The 14,379-nt window shown below is 37.2% G+C and overlaps 1 protein-coding gene across 1 annotated transcript in view; it reads right to left on the reverse strand.

Moving 5' to 3' along the window:
- The window catches only part of dnah5l (dynein, axonemal, heavy chain 5 like), a 46,980-nt gene that overhangs the window by 25,652 nt on the left and 6,949 nt on the right, over positions 1–14,379 (reverse strand). Inside the window, exons 12-43 of the mRNA XM_052596257.1 lie at positions 14,152–14,333; positions 13,950–14,069; positions 13,656–13,857; positions 13,467–13,562; positions 13,149–13,322; positions 12,865–12,954; positions 12,586–12,741; positions 12,226–12,365; positions 11,192–11,343; positions 10,780–10,987; positions 9,228–9,315; positions 8,935–9,055; positions 8,673–8,839; positions 7,620–7,712; positions 7,208–7,411; positions 6,385–6,465; positions 5,888–6,292; positions 5,597–5,715; positions 5,371–5,507; positions 4,745–4,907; positions 4,554–4,665; positions 4,318–4,446; positions 4,104–4,204; positions 3,926–4,024; positions 3,019–3,172; positions 2,239–2,505; positions 1,889–2,017; positions 1,462–1,677; positions 1,123–1,269; positions 650–822; positions 343–521; positions 1–188 (exon numbers count right to left, since the gene is read on the reverse strand). Coding sequence (XP_052452217.1) covers positions 1–188; positions 343–521; positions 650–822; positions 1,123–1,269; positions 1,462–1,677; positions 1,889–2,017; positions 2,239–2,505; positions 3,019–3,172; positions 3,926–4,024; positions 4,104–4,204; positions 4,318–4,446; positions 4,554–4,665; positions 4,745–4,907; positions 5,371–5,507; positions 5,597–5,715; positions 5,888–6,292; positions 6,385–6,465; positions 7,208–7,411; positions 7,620–7,712; positions 8,673–8,839; positions 8,935–9,055; positions 9,228–9,315; positions 10,780–10,987; positions 11,192–11,343; positions 12,226–12,365; positions 12,586–12,741; positions 12,865–12,954; positions 13,149–13,322; positions 13,467–13,562; positions 13,656–13,857; positions 13,950–14,069; positions 14,152–14,333 — 4,992 coding nt within the window. The remainder of the gene's footprint in view (positions 189–342; positions 522–649; positions 823–1,122; positions 1,270–1,461; positions 1,678–1,888; positions 2,018–2,238; positions 2,506–3,018; positions 3,173–3,925; positions 4,025–4,103; positions 4,205–4,317; positions 4,447–4,553; positions 4,666–4,744; positions 4,908–5,370; positions 5,508–5,596; positions 5,716–5,887; positions 6,293–6,384; positions 6,466–7,207; positions 7,412–7,619; positions 7,713–8,672; positions 8,840–8,934; positions 9,056–9,227; positions 9,316–10,779; positions 10,988–11,191; positions 11,344–12,225; positions 12,366–12,585; positions 12,742–12,864; positions 12,955–13,148; positions 13,323–13,466; positions 13,563–13,655; positions 13,858–13,949; positions 14,070–14,151; positions 14,334–14,379) is intronic.

Consider the following 14,379-nt stretch of genomic DNA (forward strand, 5'->3'; position numbering starts at 1 on the left):
CATAGTAAGGAAGATTCCAAACTCTCTATCCATATCCACCACATCTCCATCTGTGAATATGAATTGAGTTTTTTTGTTCTTCTTGCACTGCAGGACGATGTAGATTTGTTGAGCAGCTACTGAGAGCACAGGCAACTCGATGCGGTTGAACTCATCAAAACAGCCCCATGCGCCAGACTGAGCTAATCCTGTTTGACAAACATTAAAAACATGAAACAGCATTGGAAAAAGGCCATACATGTTAAATATGCATCCACTATTTTGATTAAGGTTGAAACAGGTGCTATGTATTAGGTGAAAGAGAAGAAAGCCATTTGAGAAGTTCGTTCTGGTAGACTCAACCTTTATAGATGCGGCCCAGTCCACGGAAGTCCATCTGGTCAGAGCAATTGAAGACAACCACGTATTTTCCCAGGCAACGGCCCATGTCTTTGGTGGTTTCAGTTTTTCCTGTCCCAGCAGGGCCAGCAGGGGCCCCTCCCATACTCATCCCTAAAGCCTGGGCCAACGTGATATAACATCTGCAAGAAACAAACCATTTTTATTTTTTAAATAAACAGGTTAATGCACTGAAGACAATGCACCACTCATTAAGAGCCATTTATGTTGACTTACAAGAAAATGGCATCTTCAATATATCTACACTTGCCTGTCAGTGAGAGGTGTGATCACCAGACGATCAGTGCAGCCTAGATACTCGTTACAGTAATCAAATTCCACATCAGTGATTTGGATTATGCATCTATCTGTATCCTCTTTGAAGTAGAAGCGGGACTGTTTCTGCCATTCAAAGTCTAAAGGTGACCGGATGTTCATTCGTACCTTGAGTGGAACATAAAAAGGCAATGTGAAGGTTAGAAGTTAAATAAATTAGTCATGTACAGGGTTCTGCAGGTTAATTTCAATCAAATGTACTTTTGAATTTTCTATTCATTAAAGAATACTGAAAAGCATTATATCAGTCTTGTGCAGCAAATCAACATTTCACAATGATTCCTGATGGATCATGTGACACTGAAGACGAGAGTAATGATGCATAAAATTCAGCTTTGCATCACAGGAATAAAATTATTCAAATAGAAAATGGTTATTTCAAATTATAATAATATTTCACAATATTACCAGGTCATCAAAAATGTCCTTCTGGTGAACATGTATTGTGATGAGCGTCTCATATTTGGTTCTCTCCATCTTGGTCAGATCGTGAGTAGTCATATCAATCAGTTCATTCAAAAGATCCAGGAAGTTCTGGTTAGTAGTCTGCATTATCTGTACAAAAAAGACAAAATGATCAACAATATATGGGAAACATCCTTCAAAATACCATCAGACTGTAACAGAACATTGTAACAGTACTGAATAAAACTTATTGATGGAGGAAGAAAGCTTTCCATTCATAAACTACAACATCCAGATTTGAAATATGGCATGAAACAACAAAACAAAGAATTCAATTGAAACCTTTTTGTCAGTCTTGCTATTACAGAGAGCCTCCTCAGCATCTCTGGTCCAGATGAGCTGTATGCCGAGCAGCCCAACCTGAGCAGGGAACATCGACTGGAACTCCTCCAGTTTAAAGCCCTGGTCAGTAATAACCATATGGGCCTGTCGTATAATGTTGTGAATGGTCTTCCTGACTCCATCCAGTAACAGACCCAGCCAGGCTTCCACATTACCCTGTGGGGTGACATCATTAACTATCTTCATTATCAGTAGATCTATGGAATTTCTGCCAGTATTATCAACCATCAGGTAAAAACCAGAAACCCCAGTCATTTGAAGTGCTACAATTAACCTTTTTTCATGCCATTTAAGGCTTTTATAGGAAAACACCACAGTTTTTCCATATTCCATTATGTTCTTCTATGCAATCTCAGAAAGGTTGTACCTGGGCATTGATTTGTTCACTCAGATTCACTGTTTCCCCTTCTTGTGACTGAAAGCTTAGTATCTGGTCATAGTTTTTCTCATGAAACACAACTCTGTTCACATTATCAAAAAGGTTCAACAGGTGACCCTGAAAAGGAGAAAAATTTGTAAAAGGAGGTTATTGAGGAATTTTGTCAATTATTGCTGTATTTACTAGCTTGAATGTACAGTATTATATAGTACATTGTATAAACATATATAGAATGAGCAAGCCATGTCACATTTTAACATTTTTTAAATGCTGCTTATGATGACCATAAATAAATGAGAACTGTTATATGGCATAATAACAAAGTTAGATAAACACACCTGTATGGTGTGTGAGTCAGATGCCTGACCCAGTATCTCCAACAGGGCAGGGTCAGAGACGAAAAAGAACCGTGGAAAGACAAGGCGTTTCTTTTCCAGGTATCCGCTCAGAGACTTCTGACACACTTCCAGCTGTTCCAGAAGGTGCGGCAGGAGCTGCTGCAGTGTCTCGTCTCCAACACAGCACTGAATGACACCAGGAATCTCATGTGCCCGCTGCATTATCCTCTGCCATGATTTGTCAATGGTTTGGAAGCGTTTAGCCTCCTGTAGAGAGCACATTTTCAGAAATGTTAAATATATATAAAAAAAAAGTTAAATATAATAATAATAAAAAAGTTCATTCCACATAATATCTATTTGTTGCACTTATCTTTTGTGCGTCACATGAGCACAGCTTTTTGTGCAATGCATGCAAGTGATTGTGTAAAGAGACTTTTTTCATAAGAAACTGCTTTGGAGGACATTCACACAATTGTTTATTTTTTTAAAGCAAGAATCAAAGACACTGGCAGTGAAAAAAAGGAAAAAAACGCAAGGTCTTGAGACACGTTTTCAGACAAATTGACTTTGTTTAAATTAACCATTATATTTTTAGAATGCTGTGTCATGCACCGTATGCTGAAACAATATGAACGCAATGGTCATATGGAAAAATGCCACAGTGGAAAGGAAAAACATGTTTTGTGTAAACAGCCCCTTACAAGGTAGCTGCCTTGTCAGTAGTGGACTGCTCACAAGGTTAAGAAAGAAGGAATCATTTATTTGGATTCATGCTACCTGCGGCAGTTGTTTGGCAATGTCTCCACCCACAAACACAGCCTCCAGGTACAGCCACAGATTTTGCACTGTGAGCCACTTCTCAATCACCTCTGAACTGTTTGACAGCTTCTGCACCCACTGCTGTATGGTGGGCTTAAATGGAGCATTATATCTGAAACAAAATTCAATCAAATGTACTTTTACGAACTGTAATGAAATACAATATCAAATAAGCATGGGATATATTTTGCCAGTGTATTAACTATGGATGGGTCATGATTTTTGAATATTCGTTTAGTTGATTTAATTATAGAATATTGAATAGGTTGTGCTATTACCGTGTGTGGCATAAAAAAAGTAACACGGTTAAAGTAACTTAGGATGTCAAATAAGAGCTCTGTGTGGACCACAAACACACCCGATTGGGTAAGAGGTGTGGCTGAATCAGTATTCAGAAAGGCATGGAAAACAAATAACTTGTTCAACGGAGCCAAGGAAGGGGCACGGTTAGCCACTTGCATGACTGATAGGATGATGGTGAATGATTTGCAGATCCTGAGCACCACTGACAAACATCTAATCTTGTAAAATGGGTGGTAAAAAAGTACTGCGAAGTGCTGCTCCGTATGTGTGATCGCAAATCTCAGAAGTTAAAGTAAAAAGCAACTGCGCGTTCAAAAGCGATTTCAATGCTCCTCATATTAATAACAGCTCCCTGATGCCTGCAGTTTATCAACAGTATAATTACTCAATTGTGACAGAAGATATTGAAGTATATATCACTCCCCCTCCTGTTTATGGGTGTTTGTGCATGCATGCGGGGGAGGGGTGCAATTTTATAATAATAATCAGTTAGTATAATAATTAGTATTAACCACCATACATATAAACACACAGACACACACATATGAGTAACACAAAATACCTGTTACTCATTAAAGATCCGAGCACCATAAGACTGTCCTCCATTAACGCCACTTTCTCAGAGGTGTCCGATCCCTTTAGCAGCAGCTCTCCGCGATTCCTGAAAGTTTTTTTTTTTGGAATGAATTGATTTTATGGCAAATTAATGAATTGAATTAAAGATGAATTCCTTCTCTGACCTGAATGATGCGAATGTGAACTGATGGCTGCTCCATTCAGTCACAACATCTTTGAGTTTTGCATCAATGTCTCGCTCCTTAACGGCACTGATACACACGTCCTGGCACCCAAAGGGTTTTCATAAGATACTGACAGCACTGTGCTTTTTTATGCAATCAATCTGACTCAAACCATTAAGGTTATGTTAAATGAAATATTTTGCTTGCACAATACCTCGATATCTTCTTTGTTCTTTAGCAGAGGTGCTTCCATGATGTTTCGAAGGCTAAAATTAGCAGCTTCCACTTCAAACTTATGGCCGGTAAGATCAGTTAATCGCTGCCAATGTCGGGGCATCATCGCCTAGTTGTATGTTAATTAAAGAATGTGTATGTTAATAAAAAAATTATTGCTTGTTGTGTATAAATGTGTCCATATGTGTGTATGAAGAGATGCTTGCTCAACATCACCTTATTTGCCATCATGTAGAGTAGAGGACAGGTTTCATTAAAGTCATCAATGGTCTTTTTCAGGTCATTAAAAGCTTGCCACTCCTTCAGGCCCCCAGGCAGCTTACGGATCCTTAAAAAAATGACAAAATATGCAATCAATATACAATATTTATTAATCAGATTAGTCAGAAAGGTCAAATAATAAAAACCTATTCTGAAAATCCAGCAGTTCAGTGTTTATCTTTTCTATATTGAGGTCAGCCCATAGTATGTCGTAGTAGCCAGAAACGCTGTCAATCACGGAATTGTAGAGGCCGTAGAGCTTGGACAAAAGGTTGAGCTCTCGTTTGATTCTGTGAAGATCAGGATATTCTGAAAGTGGAAAAATTAAAAACATGTTTTTTTTTTGTTTTTTTTTTAAGAGTCAAAAAAGACAATTAGAATGTTACAACAGATTAAAACATTTTATTATGCAGTCCTTTTTAAATCACTTACACAAAAACATTAAGAAGCTGTTTTCTGTTTTCAACATTAATAATAAAAAAGTGTGACTTTCAAAAACACAAAAAAATCTTACAGTGGGTGGTACTGTTGTATACCCTAGTGTCAATTATTTAGATGACAAAACATTCAACATTTCCAGTTGACAAAAAAGACAAATAGAAAATTGAACATTACATCCAGAACCATAATGCAGTTTAAACTATTGACCAGATTACGTCTATCCCTCACAGCCTCATTTTCGTCCAAATCAAGTAAACATGGCATCCACCCTGTCCATTCTGAACCTAAACCCATATTTACAAGGTAAAAAAAATAAAAATACAAGAAGCACCTGTAACAGGGAGGCCAAACAGTTCTTCACCACTAGAAAAGGTGACGAATTTCCTCCACAGTTCATCAAACTTGGCCTGATAAATTTGCAACCTGTCACTGGCTTCACGTGGGGGCAAACCTGCTACTCCAGGACCCCTGAACACAAAAACAGAAGCTTTATTAAGACACTATGATCACTAATAGAGGTATGTAAGAAACTGCATGAGGATAATGTGCAAATGAACCTTTTGTCATAGTCAGCATAGAAAGTTTGCACAGATTGCTGGAAGACCTCAACTCCAGCTACAAGCTCAGCCTTCATCTGAGGTTGAATTTCCAAAAGCTTATTCTGCGTTTCTTTTGCCTTCAAATTAAAAACAGATCATCTTACATTTAAAAACAAACCTAGATGCCAAGAAGACAAGGTTAAGATGATTCTCTATTTCTTTGATGAGACATAAAGTATAAAAAATAATTAGAATAAACTGCCATTTATTTTAATACTATTTCATGTGGTCTCAAAAAACTTCTCTTACCATCACGTTAAGTTCCTTCCAAGCGTACACAACCCCATCAATCTTTTCCGCATTTCCATCATTGAAGAACAGCTCATGGCGATTTAACAAAGCGAATGATTCCTCAACCGGTCCTCTGGTGGTCTCTATTCGTATCTCTGCTTCTCGTATCTCTTGCAGGGCGGCCATGGTTTCTCTCACGTCATCCAGGTCAGAAATGGGCCTCTGCAGCTGCTTGCTCACCCCATCCACAAAAGAGCTAATCTCAGCCATGCCCACAGAGGCCTTCTGGTTTAGAGCCACTCCAAATGCACGTTTCCAGGTGCGACACTCTTGAACGAGGGACAGTTTGAGGGATTCAGTTTCATAGAGGATGGGGCAGACGGTGCAGGTGGAAGGAAGCTCTTGAATCCGGGTCTCAAATGTCTAATCAAATACATGTAGAGGAATTCAGGATCGCTCTCAGTTAGACTGCAGCTATCTTTAAATTTCATAAGACTTATTTAAAAATTACGTACAGAATACAGAGATAGTTGGCAGCTGAATTCTGACAATAACGGTTTGGTCTCCAAAAATGCTTTCACTTGTTCTGCTGGGTCCTAGATTGGAGGAAAGCAAGAAATGTCACACATTTTGAGATCCTGATGCTCCACAATGTGTATGTGCCCGTCATAAACATGTCTGGATCATATTGCACTCCAAAATAATATATATAATATCATTTAACATTTACAAACATACATTTTGTCATTAATTGTAATAAACCAGTGAGATTTTTGTTTGCACAAGGAGTCTGATAACAGCCAGTGCTCCACACAGAGATCTCATCATCATCAGTCTGTCTGGAATGACATGAAGAAACAGAACAAACTGAGACAGACTCAATCCAGAAGAACTGTGCCAATGTCTCCAAGATGCTTCAAGAGACCTACCTGCAGCAAATCTACAGGACTGTTGAAAGTTTTAGGCACTTGTGTAAAAATGCTGTCATAAATATATTTTCATTATCAATTAACTTCTAATAACTAAATTATAACAGTTGGTGTGACCATCCTTTGTGTTTAAAGCAGCTTTTGCCATAGGTGCACTTGTGCATAGTTTTTCTGGTAGCTTTGCATGTAGGTCTTGAAGCATGTTGGAGACATTGCCACAATTCTTCTCGATTTAGTCTGTCTCAGTTTTTTCTGTTTCTGTTCCAGACAGACTGGATGTTAATGAGACTCCGTGAGCAAACAAAAATCTCACTGGAGGTTTGCAATTTATGGCAAAATTAACATTTGGAAACATAAACTGATGTTTCCTACTGACACACTATATATCTATAGAGAGTGTAAAGAATACCTGTTTCCACAGGGCTGAAAATTGAGACAACCCTTTCAGGATGTCCCCAGCATCTGCTTTGAGAGAGGACACCACAGGAACAAGCTGGGACAAAGCCTTGTTCACATCCTTATGTTCTGTCACCTGTCTGTCCAGAGTCCTCAGCATAAGTGGTTTAGTGACTAGAGTCTCATCTCCAAGCTCACGCGCTGCTGCCTGCTCTGCCTGTGGAGTAACAAGACGTCTACAGCTAACTAACCTCTGATAAAGGTTAGAACACATCTGTCATATGCCAGTAACTATTACAGGATCATTTTGTAACTGTCAGGGTGTAAAAACAAGCAGAGGTCAAGAGAACATTGAAGCATTTTCCACGGACAATGGAAGTCTGTAAGGCAATTTATTGATAAGGTTACAACTTTAATTCTGTTACCTCCAGTTGTTCTTGTTGGACATGGGAAAATTTCCAGAGAGGAATATCCTTTGCCATTGAAAGAACCATGTTCACAGCTTTATTGAGAATGCCCTGTACAACAAGGACAAATTAGTGTTTAGGAATAAATCTTTTAGAATTTTAGAAAAAGTTTTAGAATTTACTTCATATCAATATGTACACCAGTTTCTGATGGTTTATAAAAACACACTAAGGCCCAATCCCTAATTTATACCCCTACCCCTTCACTTACCCCTTACCCTTGTCCCTTGAAAAAGAGTGTCAAGGTGTAGGAGTGAAAATATTCCCCTAAGAACTGGGACACCTCTACTATACTGTCAAACATCATCATGCAGTGTCTAGCTTCTATAATACACACACCTATAGGCTACTAGTGTGCTGGTGTGCATTAAAGGCTAACCGTTCTATATTAATGCGCTGCATAATGACACACACACACAAACATATTGGAGATCACGCAGCTCACACATATCCAGGGACAAATAAATTTGTCAATACTGCCCAACAGCTTTTATTAATAATAGTTTAAATACTGAATCTCTACATTATATTTTCCAGCAATGAGAGGATTAATAGCTGTTTTTAAAGTAAACTTTAACAGAATCACACTTTCTCTGTATAAATAGCTGTTTTTTTTGTTTGAATATACTGTTAAGCATCTTTATGAGTCTTAATGTTTAACTGGCGATAGTCAACACATATTTGCAGAGAGCCATCCTTCTTTTTAACCAGCGCTATAGGGAAAGAACAAGGGCTGCAACTCTCCCTAATGACTTGGCCTTCAACAGGCTTCAGTGAAAAAATGGTCCCTCAGAAATAATTCTACCATGCTGATTTGGTGCTCAAAAAACATTTCTTATTGTTACTGTGATCAATGTTGAAAACAGTTGTGCTGCTAGTGGAAATCAAAGGATTACCTGAGTAATATAAAGTAAAAAAATGACTGTATTTATTTAATTAGAACACCCCCCGGCCCAAACAGAAGCACAAGTATATTGATATTATGCTTTTAGTTGTTTTCTACGTCATTACCTGTATCTGTTCAAAACTTGGTCTGAAGACAATGCTGGGAATGGCCAGCTCAACAGAAACCCTGAAAATAGGGAACTGAACGGCAGCTTCATTTTGAGATGAAGAACGATACCTGTTGCTCACAACAAGCAGACGACGCCACAGAGAATCCAGAGAGCATTTGGTAGCTTTCAAATAAAGAACACAACATTAATAATTGACTCAAACAGGTGATACAAGTAAGGTTCTCAATTTTCAGGTGAATTCCATAACGCATGTATACCTCTGACCAGGGCCTCTGTGTTCTTCTGACATAACTGTCCCATCATGATATAGAAAGCACATGGCAGGCAGTATAGACAACGTGTCTTCTGCTTGGCATCGGGATGCAAACATTTGTAGTTCTGAACATAAACATTAAGACTTTCTCAGAAAACTATACTTATTATGTATAGTGTGACCATTTATAGCAGTAATATCACACATAATGAGTTATAACCTATCTAATCAAGTTCTAAAAAGTGTTTTTAATTATTATAAACAATAATAAAGCCTTCATAACTGAGTTTACAGCACCTCCAAGTTGACCCTTTCTGAAGGTTTCAGGACTCTCTTCATTTCTTCAACCATCTCCATCATTGAGTTCTCCACCTGCTTGCTTGCACTTGAATGAAAATAAAGGAATCCTCAAATTATTATTATTATTTATTACTGTATACTATATACCAGTGGTTCTCAAACTTTTCATGCCAAGTACCACCTCAGAAAATATTTGGCTTTCCAAGTACCGTATTTTTCGGACTATAAGTCGCACCTGAGTATAAGTCGCACCAGTCCAAAAATACGGCATGATGAGGAAAAAAACATATATAAGTCGCACTGGACTATAAGTCGCATTTATGTAGAACCAAGAACCAAGAGAAAACATTACCGTCTCCAGCCGCGAGAGGGCGCTCTATGTCTTCATTGTAGACTACAGGAGCACTGAGCAGTATAGAGCGCCATCTCGCGGCTGGAGACTGTAATGTTTTCTCTTGATTCATTTCTCTTGGTTCATTTCTCTCGGTTCATGTCAAATTAATTTTGATAAATAAGTCGCACCTGACCATAAGTCGCAGAACCAGCCAAACTATGAAAAAAAGTGCGACTTATAGTCCGGAAAATACGGTACCACCATAGTGACCAATATTAAAATACAGTTGCGTAGCAGGCCTACATATTCAGCTACAGCTCTGCACAGTTCAAAAACATGGCAGTTTTATTCTTTTTAAGAATATTTGTTGTTGTCAGCCACTTTAAAGTAGTAAATACACAGTTTGAACATCAACACTGCACTGTGCTTACATACAGTTAAATCAAAAACTTAAATAATGATTAAATTAAAATTACCTAGAAGTTAAATAAAAACTGTACTGTACTCGAATGTAAAAAATACATAAATAATAAATTGAAATGTGTTTTAACATTAATTTATATTTAATTTAGTGATTCCTCTGCGTACCAATAGAGGAAGCCTGTACCACTAGTGGTACTCGTACCACACTTTGAGAACCACTTCTATAGAAGAGCTGCCCGTGACTAAAGATTTTTCCTTAAAGTTTACCTAAAATGTACATTTTAAGGATTAGTTGATTAATCTTACGTTTATTAATAGACCGTTTTAATCATAATATGCCTAAAATATTTTTCTGCAACAAAGTGATTAATAACATTTTGGTCGACCAAGCCTCTTCTAGTCGACTAATGATAAGTAGACTTTTAGGGGGCAGCCCTACTAAATAGTATATATCAATACTATACTATCGAAAAACAATAAATTCTCTCTGCAGTGAATGGGTGCTGTCAGAATGAGTGTTCAAACAGCTGATAAAAACTGGTGGATTATTGTGATGTTTTATCTGCTGTTTTGATAGCACCCATTCAGTGCAGAGGATCCATTGATAATTACATCACAAACTCATCTTCATGTTGGATGGCCTGAGGTTAAGTTCATTTTCAGCAAAATTTTCAGAGGAACTTTTTGAACAGTCTGCCTTTGTGGCCATCAAATTAAATATAGCTATTTAATATAGCTATTTTAATATAGCCATACCAGTCTTTGATAAAAGATAATTAAACTGTCACTCACATCTTCATAGTTTGTCTTGCAGCGTTGATAGTGGTCTCTGTATTGGTGAGGAACATCTCAGGTGTAACTGGCTGATTTTTGGGCAAGGTCAGTAGACTGGTGGAAGCCATGGATTCTAAGGTGCGCTCGATTCGACATTCCAGAATATCCATAACAACCTTCACTACTTGTTCCAGCTCTTGCAGTGCTTTGTAAACACAGCCTATGACTGAGAAACAATGGGAAAATACTTAGGTACCTAGGTAGGATTAAACATTGAATAGAATTAATTAAAAAAGAATTCCCAAACTCTAAGACAAACTTCACTGGCCACATAAACACTGCAGGTTAATACACTCTACAGTAGGTCACTTAATGTCATTCTATAAACATAAACTTTATTAAGTGGAGTGATATCAATATTTTGTTTTACAGTGGTCAATATTAAGGGAAGTCCATGAGAGAATGCTCAGTCCAGGGTAGAGGGCAGTCTCCACATATTTGATGAAGGGCTTCATTGGGGACTGAAGCACACTGGGTATCCTCTTGACTACTGCATCAAAGTTGCTGAGCATCTCCTGTAATCTGAGAGCAATGACATTAATGTTCTGTATGTATTAACCTTATATTTCAATTTAGATCACTAATTTATGCTTGTTTGTTCATGAGTAGGATGTCTTGCTGTCTAATGATAACATTGATCATAACCAATCTTCATAGGCAGTGACTATGCATGCCACACAAATAGCACTGCTTTATGCACTAATATTGCATGAATAAGGTAGAAATTACTGGTTTAGTATGATCACTATAATTTTAAATGTAATTTATAAATGAAAATTTGCTAAAAATGTACACAACCAGGATATTCGAAATGTAGATGAGCTTGTTTCATTGAAACAAATTTGGAGAAATGTAGCGTTATATTGCTTACCATTGGATCTTCCGCAGTGAATGGGTGCTGTCAGAATGAGAGTCCAAACAGCTAACAAAAACATCACAATAATCCACTTTAAACCTTTACTTCTGGCAAAAATATCCATAAAAACACTTTCTCCAGTCCATCCCCTTTTGTCATCTCACATCAAATTCCACAAACATATTTATTTAGCAATGTTTTTGCTTGTAAATGGTGCTAGATCTCTGCATATTTCTCCCCTAATTCAAAACAAGACTTTTCAATATTTCCGAAGAAAGCAATATTACGGTAAGAGGACTTGTTTGAAGTTAAAACATCTTAATGATGGATTTGTTAATTATAAACACAGCTTTTCATTTTACAAGGCATTAAATGACATATAGACTGGAGTCATGTGGATTACTTGCAATGTTTTTATCAGCTGCTAATGGACTCTCAATATGACAGCACCCATTCACTGAATGACTTTCTTCAAATCTGTTCTGATGTTAACCACATTAATGGCTGAACTATTTCTTTAATGTAGGGTACATATTGTATGCACTCACTTGGTACGATACTCCTTTAGCTGAGGTTCTTTGGCAGCCATGTTGTTTATAACATCAGGTACATTAGCACCTAATGTATACATGTTTTTTGCCTCTTGCAAAACTTCCAGGACTAGAGGGTCAAGATTCACATAGAACACCTATTCACAAATGATTGAGAATTCAATTATCAAATCCATAAAATATATTTCTTGCATTTTCTTAAATGACTTTATGAGCATACAGTTTGGTTTTTATTAAAAATAACAGATAAAAAAATAGAATTTGTAATAATTTTAACTGTTTTAAAATGTAATGTTACATTTTTCCAAATAATAATGTCTTTTGAAATTCAGTATGAAGTTAAATATACTTGTGAACCTTGGTTTCTGGGTGTCTAGTCAGCAGTGAAGCTTTGAGACCATATAGTCCCAGTTCCACGCCATCAACCCAAGCTTTGTGATGTATCATTTCATACTCGAGCAGCACAGCAGCAAGTTTGTTATATGCCTGAATAATCTTCCTCCTCTCTGGAATCTTAAATTCAAGACAAAATATTAAAGTTTCATAAAAGTTGTTTTTCAGGCTCAAGTGTCATTTAAATTAAGTTAAACTTTATTCATCTTCTGGTGAAATGTGACAATTTTGTCTGTAAATTACCTGCATAATGTCCAGTTTGTCTTTTAGGATCTGCATTGGCAAATGAATTTTTTTAAACAGATTTTGTGACCACTGAATTTTACTAGCCAACTGCAAAAGAAAATGTAAAACAATTTTAGTCCTAATGATAAACAGTATGCCATCACAGTAGTTCCTGTGTTCTCATGTGTTGGATATTCTGAATATGTGTAAAATAAGTTGTGGCCATGTTTGAATTCTTTATGAAATGATTTAAATATGAAATAGAGTTGAGCAGTTTGGCGATCCCTCAACAGGGAACTTACAGGAGTCTTGAATTGTGCAGAAGAGGGATTGTTCTTCTCTCTTTGGTAGAGTTTGCGCACAAACTCAAGGTCACATTCATACCGCTGCAAAACTACCATGTACTTCTGGGTGAAGTCCATTTGTCTGCCCACACCATTCTCAAATTTGGACAGCAGGTCAAGGACCTGATGAGTCTGTGGGTGCAGTAAATAAATGTACTTTCAGTGTAGGAGGAATACATTTATGTAATCTATTGGTCATTAGATGCAATGAAATGATAAGCCATTTAAATGTTCAATTTATAATATAACTCTTTCACTTCACTAAAAGGGCCTTACAATGAGCGGACGTTGAAGCCAAGTGTCAATCAGTGCATCAAGAGACTGATATAAGCCCTGGATTTGTCTTCTGAACTCAATGTAGTCATTGTCAAACTAAAAAAAAAAACCATGTCATATGAGAGCTGTATCGTGTCTAAAAAACACTTAACTAAATCAAAATATATATATAGTCATAAGAGACCTTACCTCTAATTTGCGGTGGTCAAGTACATTGTAGGTCTTGGATTTGATGCTGGAAACAATGGTTTGGTAGCGCATGTATATTTTCTCAACACCTTCAACTTTCATAAACTGCAGGCTTGAAAAATCTTCAAGAGTTGTTGCCATGTCTGTTATCTTCTCCAGACGTTTGCAAAATGTGTCAAACTTTCCAAATATGTAATTTTCACTGATGGTACGACAAAGCAGAGCGGAGTTAAGAAAGTAAATTTAGGGGTTAATTTTGATGTTAATTGGACTTTTATGCTATGGTTTACAGACCTCAATTCAAATTGCCGTTCAAGAGGGTTCTCCTGTAATTTCTCTTTCATTCGGTGGAAGCATTGCTGGTACTCCTGGTTCAGCTGAATACATTCTTTCATCCGCTGAAGCAGTTCCTTCCTAAATAAAATGCAAATACAAACCAATGTATTTTGTCTAATTAAATTTAGAAATGCAGTTCAGCATCTCACATAAGACCAACCTGTCCAAGTCCCAGATTTTCATCACCCCTTGACAGAGATAAGCTTTGCTGGTGGTAACCATTTGATTAGTGACCTTCACAAAGAGCGATGTCATGTGTTCAGAGGTGTTGTAGTATTGAGACACACGCTGAATCATGTGTATGCTGTTCATCAGTTTGGGAATTTGATTCAGCATGGTGTTCTGAAACAAACAATACAAATATCTACACATGAAATATTCCATTGCA

Source organism: Carassius gibelio, chromosome B24 (assembly GCF_023724105.1).
Source record: "Carassius gibelio isolate Cgi1373 ecotype wild population from Czech Republic chromosome B24, carGib1.2-hapl.c, whole genome shotgun sequence".
Lineage (NCBI taxonomy): Eukaryota > Metazoa > Chordata > Actinopteri > Cypriniformes > Cyprinidae > Carassius > Carassius gibelio.